At 32.8% G+C, this 7,429-nt stretch overlaps 1 protein-coding gene across 6 annotated transcripts in view; it reads left to right on the plus strand.

Moving 5' to 3' along the window:
* LOC102677612 overlaps nt 1-7,429 on the plus strand; it is a 55,048-nt gene that overhangs the window by 27,191 nt on the left and 20,428 nt on the right. For all 6 annotated transcript variants that reach the window (XR_004150085.1, XR_004150084.1, XM_031509387.1 and 3 more), the window contains exons 2-4: nt 578-839; nt 1,953-2,116; nt 3,877-3,986. Coding sequence is in view for 4 of the 6 variants with exons in the window: in XM_031509387.1 (XP_031365247.1) it covers nt 578-839; nt 1,953-2,116; nt 3,877-3,986 (536 nt within the window). In the remaining 2 variants the exon portion in view is untranslated. The remainder of the gene's footprint in view (nt 1-577; nt 840-1,952; nt 2,117-3,876; nt 3,987-7,429) is intronic.

Below are 7,429 nucleotides of genomic sequence, written 5' to 3' on the forward strand. Positions count from 1 at the left end.
AACTTGTATCCCTTTAATATTCAATATGTCGCGGTACTTTAACCTTGCAAACGAATACTCTTTCAACTCTGATTCTTAGCAGGATATTTTCTATGAAGTAACATTAAGTGACTTAAATATTGGGAAAAATATACGTTGAAAACCACCGAATATCGTTTTAACTTTAATTTAATTTCTCTTAACATTCACACAGCAGATGGAGGATATTTTTATATATGAAGCATTTAAATGAATTAAACATTTAAATATTAGGAAAAAATATGCGTCGTCCTATGAAAATCACCGAATATCTTAATTTAACTTAATTTCTCTTAACTGTAATTTTAATAACAACCGACTCTCAAAATATATCGAAAATAATTAAATCACATTTTCTAGTTAAAACATTCGATATTTCGCTGAAAATTTGTTTAACTTTTTCACAAAAAAAAAAAAAAGAACATTCGCGTAAATATTGATGGGATGCTCTTCCCCCTCTTTTTTTCCAATTTCAATAAATAAACATTGAAAATTCATTCTCGTGATGCACGTCGAAGAGGAGGGCAGTGTTTCATGACGAGGAATGTTTTATTCGCAGCGTCCGGATCTGGATCGGTGATAGGGAGGGATCCACTTCCGCCGAGAGCTGTCAGCACTTCACAACTGGCTCAAAGAACGCAAACTCAACCCCCGGCTACGGTGTCCACCCTTCCATTGCCGAGGAGCAATGCCACGCACAGGCAGCCCCTGCCCCTTCACCAATCCACCCCTCAATCGGTCAGACAATCGGAAAACGACATGGCCAATTCGCAGCTATTACGAGTCGCCAGCAACGGTGACATTGGAACCGGATCTACGATGTAAGTGGTAAAAAATTGTTTCTTTTCTCTATAAGATAAAAAGAGTGCCATTCGAAAAGAAAAAAATGTGAAGAACGGAGTCCCAAAACTGTTTTTCAATGAATAAGAAAAAATTAGATTAATCGAGAATATATACACTTTCTGATATATGGGAATTTTCATTTCATTTTTTAAATATTCAATATTTATTTAGTGGCCAATAATTGTAGCTTCGAGAAAAAATGTTTCTTGATCTATTCGATATTCTGCTGCAATGAATCTTTAACAAAAATGCACACAAGCTATGAAAATTAAAAATTTCTTTCTTAAAAAGTCACGTTGTTAAAGGACTTTTTGAAACATTTTCGCGCACACGTTTGAAAATTCCAACGCGAGAAACTGCTTACCATGGACGAATTCGAGAGCATTCTTGGCGAGAAGCGTCGCGTCGGCATTGGAATTCCCTCGGTGACACATTTTCCCCGGCTGTTTCACACCTTGGATACGTAGAGGACTCGAAACTAGCGTATGCTTTCGAACGTCGTCAGCAATTCCACTTCGATCGTGTTCCTCCATGATAAAAACTGTTCTGTCCAAAGAACATTCACAGGGTATAGAAATTGAAATGAGGAAGGGGGGAGGAAATTTTCGAGTCATTGTCGTCAAGTTTATTAATAGATATTTCTCGATTTCGAACGATGAATCTCTCCTTGCTCTCGTATCAATTATAATAATAACGCTATAATTATAATATCGATAAAAAAAAGAGTCAATTATATACCTTTCCCAATAGAATATCGAAAAATGTTTCGAATTGTGACATTTATTAATTAAGTAATTTAACTGGGAATAAATTTCTTTAATCCCATTCTTAACGTTTTATCTCTTCCGGTACTTTTGTTCCATTATATTCCATTATATTCAATGATTAATCGTTTTATCCAGCTACGATTACTTTTCACGATATAAAATATACCCGTATAACGTTAAAGTGAATTATAAACGAAATATGATAAAAATCGAAAGAAAATCTCTCTGCAATAACTAAGCAAGAAATTTTAGATTTAATTAATAATGGAGGAAGAAAATGAACGAGATAAAATATTCTATCCGCTTAATATCGAAACTTTGTAGGTTGAACAACACCAACAACGATGGAAAGGATATAAGGTTAACATCTCCGGGCGGACACGCAACTCAACGATTGATGAGTCCGGCCGGGGCATTAAGGGTCGTTTCCATGAATGACCACCGAGTCTCCAGCCCTAGTGACAGCGACATACGAGTTCACAGTCCAAGTAAGAAGATATATCCATACATATCTACGCTGTAAATAGAGATAATTTACAAAAGAATTTGAAAATAACACAAATATAGTTTAAATAATATTATAGTTTATTTAATATAGTTATAATTTAATATAGTTAAAAATTAGGAATATATTCATACTAAATCTTGATTAAATAACTCGTACTTACATCTGTCAATCTTTAAAATCTTAATCCTTCTTCAAACTATCATCCACATTTCCATCTTAATACGTTTCCTCGACTTAATTCGAACACAAATAACTATTGAATCTCTATCCCAAACGTTCGCGTAAAGTTCATTCAGTCTCTCTAAATTTACTCTCTAAATACCCCGACCCCATCATTCGTGTCGCAACACTAATATAGTTTGGAATTAAATTACATTTCAAATTCTCTTTCCCGAAAATTCTTCGGAAAGCTCGCGTCCTCGATCTTTGTTCGAGCGAGGATAAAAAGCAAGCACGACGAAAGAAGGTAATCACACAAATTGAATCCGAACTCGAGGAATTAATATCAGAAGAGGGTGAACTCTCTCGAAAAGAGAAGAAGGGTGGAAGTCTGTGGGGTTAATTATTCAGATATCCGCGGGGAAAGACTAGGTGCACAAAGCGACACGAGGAATAATAGAAATCCCACGTACCATTGGGGCAAACCGCTAACCTCTTTCGATGCTAAAGGATATCAGAGAATTAGAGAAATGGGTAGAACGGGACTGCCGTTGTACGTGTCTCGTGAGAAATAAGTTTAATCTTTGGTTAAATTGGTTTATTAATAATAATTGTTTCGTTTCTATCATTTGCGATGAGAAAAATTGGAGATTTAATTAATCTGGTTTTATTCATAACCTCTGAGAAATTTTTTAAATTGACGTAATAAATATTATAATATCGTATTGCGGCTCTTCTGTTGAAATTTTATATTAATGCACATAAAATGTATATGTACGTATATAGTATGTTAGTTATACTTAATGCAGTATCACGTATAACTGAATAATTTATCGAGCAAACATTAGTGAAAATGGTCAATGCTCAAATGCGAAAAGCGGTTAAGTGATATCGAGCCAATATTTGCCTCGTATTGAATTTTTGTCACTGTGCATATAAATGCCGCTTTCTATATTTCTGTCTAGCAGGTTTCACTTACGATTAAAGGAAATCTCTTATCATCGATACTTCTGTCATATTCACATGTGCCTGTAATATAAAATATATTTTTTATAAGAAATTTTAAATATCGTGAACTTTAAGATAAATATCGCTGCTACTCCATAGAAAAATATGTATCGAAAATTTGAATTTAATAAAAAATCTGAAAATAAAATATTATTTAACTTTCTTTATATATTCAAAATTAAAAATTTATTTTATTTTAAAAATCTTCTGGAAATATCCATTGGAAAGATCTAAGAGTAAAATATTATTTATAAATTCGAAAAAAAATACCTGTGCATAATAGAATTCGACGATACCAAAGAAAATTTAATTTTCTTTAATCTATCTAATGAAAAAAAATTCCTTCATTCCAAAGATGTCCACTCCTTTATGCCACTCTACAACAAAGCGACAGATATAAAACGATTTGAAAATGTTTCTAACCTCTATTTATAAGCATTTTCTAACCTCTACGCATGACATGATTTAAATAATTCCAAGTGATTTTAAATCTTAAATCATTTGCTTCAAGACAAATCTCATATAAAAAACACTTCTTAAATGTTATTCTTATTTTCGCAATATATTTTACAGTTGAAAGAAAAATGGTGAGCCCAATCGGCAGAGAAGTGGACCGTGGTGGAGGCACGGCTATCAGACAGAATCAACGCGTATGGGAGTACAATGAGTTGCTGCACAAAAGGGTGAGCGAAAAATTAATCGCAAACAGAATCTTCGAGTTGATTGGCATGGCGAAGCATGGAAAGAGAAAGGAATCCAACATAACGATACACAGCTTCTGCTGATCACTTGCTTTTTTCTCACACTCTTTTCTATTCTCTTAGTTTCCATTCTACCTTTCCCTCTCTGTGATCGTTACACTATTTTTTCACATTTCACGCATATGTACACGCAATTAATGTCACGCGACAAGCAAACTAAGCACGCTCGCACGTTACACGATTTGTCCCAAGGTTCTGTCCTTTCGCGAGTGTGCAGTAGTCCGCATTATCGTTCCAGCATGTAAATTCCATTAGTCTAATTAATTAAAACGTTGCCTCGGGTGAGCCGCCGATTTCGCAGCGATGTACGAATAGAATTAATTACGAACGCGTTTCCGATTTTCGTGACCGCGAGAATGTTCGAGACGATCGAACTCATACGAGTTCCCTCGTTATCGCGTTCAATTTTGTATTGCTGCGCGCCGAATAAGTCGATCGAAACCTTGTTTAGTCGATTATTCCACTGATTCGGTATTGGTTAGTTGCAAAAACCTTGCTGTTGCTTGAAAAGGATTAGATCAAAATCGCGTAGAATTTTAATTAACCTTGTATTAGAATCCTTTGCTAATATATTCTAAACATGTTGCTAATATAATGTTATTATATTTTAAAATAATGTTTTGTAATTTTGTTTTTAACTTTTATCTAATTGTAGAAACTGAAAATATTTGAAGATATTAAGAAAAGATTTTAGTTCAATGAAGAGAATAATGTATTGTTTAGTATTTATTGTTATAAATGTTTCTGTATATTGGCTATAGATCGTTTAGATTAATTGTTCAGTTATGCATTCTGATAGGTTATCTACTAAGGCGGAAAATGTGGAAACGTTAGAACTGCGGTTTATAGCGGGCGATATTACGGTCATCGTATTAAAGTTTCACTTTACACGTGGCTGTGGTTTGTCGAGTTATCGACTTTGGTTAGTTCACGTTTGTTTAGACACGTAGATCGATTAGTTGTTAGACCGTTAAACTTCGTATCTGATCGAATAAACATGTTGCTAATCTAAAGTTACGAATCATTCAATTCAAATATAAATAGATTCAATATATTTAGTAACTTTCAATTTTAATAAAAATAAAAAATTGTTTCGTAAACGAAGTATTCTTCACAATTTATTAAAGATCAAGTCACGTCTAAGATTAACCATATTTTCGATATTCGTATAGACAACATACGGAATGATACGCAAAATTAATGAAACTTTTGTAATTCAAACAGCACAAATCCAACTAAACTTCATCAAAACTGTACCATTAACTATTGATCACACAGTAAACCCGAGCTTCAAAATCATTTTTCAAAGAATACATACAATGTCGATTAGCCCTAAGTGAATTGTGTTAAATTATCACTAGAGGGCTACACTAGTATCCTATTCTTCTAAAGTTACCACCGACACTATAGTTTATACTTCTAGAATATACTTTCACAATGTTCGACAAGTCAGTATATAATGGTTTTCTTTCGTATCGGTATCTCGTGTCGATAATTTGATCCTTGGATGAAAAACATCGAATCAAATGTATTGAATTGTGAACGCAGTCAACTCGTTCAATATGTGTATAAAGCATTCGAAACCGGGAACAGTCTGGAGAGAATGATATCCATTATGGAAGAGGACAAGCGGCATGCTCGAAGGAACCGATGAAAGCCATTGAAACTCACGAATGCACGCGTACGGTCCCTTTTACGCGAGGAATTCAACCATTGGTTGGATTCGATGTTTCCAACCTGGTGTCCGAGGAGAAGAGAGTACGATTCAACCGCGTCCGTTTGATGCCGAGTTTCCAAGCATTTTCATTAGCGCAACCTGCTTGTCCCAGAAATTCATTATCATACGCGATCGAGAGATGCATCTTTTACTATGCATGCGTGTACATGTTCGATAATAACGAACACGTGTGCCATTCTCTCTTAGTGATTTCATTGCAATTAATAATCCGTTGTTCACTTAGCATAAGTGAATATATATATATTTATCAGAGATAATCTCGATATTTATTATTTCGAATTTCTTAATGACGTTGTCGTATTATTAATACTGAAATATCTGACAAATATGGAGCAGAAAAGAAGAAAAGAGTGACTCTTTGATTTAGATTAAAAGAGAAAAAGGATTTTGGATATTCTTATCTTTCACACATATATCGAGATGCTATCGAGATCGATGAATTATATCATTCTCTATTGAAGTTTGATCGGTTGCAATTAATATTGTATTGCTCACCTAACATAATTGTATGTAACGTAACGTATATGTATATATCAAACTACATATACATAATTTACTATTGCGAATTCTGTGATGATATACTGATAATAGCGATTGTTTGATAATTCAATGTTATGTAGAAAATATTTTGGATTTAATTTGATTTAAGCTAAAAGTGAAAATAGATTTTAGATATTTTTATCAAAATATATTGAGATGTTTTTAATGAATTGTAGCATTTTCTACTCGAAATTTGATCAGTTACAGATTAATACAGATTAATACAACGTTCATTCAGTATAATTATATATCGAATTATCGCTGTTAATACGATAATGATATTTTTATATGATAATGAGAAGATATTTTTTAATATTTATAAAGGAGAAAAGGAATTAGTCTAGTTATTTGAAATAATTTCATTAATTAAAATTGTTTGAATCGAGATTTAATTATTTTCATTAATAAGATAAATATTTTATTTAAACAAATAATTTTTCTTTCACTTAAAATAATTTACATATTTAAAACAAGTATGCCTAATATATGTTTAGCATGATTCTGACAACATATATAATTACTTCTCTTAGCATGATTTTTTTGTACACAAAAATACTCTATAAACTTCACTGCACTTTATTACGCACATATACAAATATATACTTTTATATATATAATTATACTTTTTCGAATAAAAAATTTACTTTACAAGGGACGCAATTCAAGCAAATTTTTTACGATTGTTACATGTGCATAATATTATATAACTTGTCCTCGTTTTATCACAATTCCTTCTTGAACATGAATTTCTTTTCTTGGCTTCCGTTCTAAAAGGACGTTTAATATTCCAATCAAATGATGTTACCTGTCCTTTTATCGCAAATATTTGAACAATAAAATCGTGTTTTCGTTCGTCACAATTATCTATTCTCGAATCTTAATTATTTAAACGTATCGAATACTTGAAAAATTATTGAATATAATCTTGGAATTAGCCGAAATTCTTTTTTCACATTTTATCGAGTCGTATCGAAAAAATTCCACGACACCATTTCGCACTCGAGAATACGAATGGAAACAGACCGGAAAGCAAGCAAAGCAAGCAAACCTCCCTTCTCGAGCCGTCTCTTTATTTGGACGCTGCAGG

Source organism: Apis dorsata, unplaced genomic scaffold, assembly GCF_000469605.1.
Source record: "Apis dorsata unplaced genomic scaffold, Apis dorsata 1.3 scaffold_147, whole genome shotgun sequence".
Classification (NCBI taxonomy): Eukaryota; Metazoa; Arthropoda; class Insecta; order Hymenoptera; family Apidae; genus Apis; species Apis dorsata.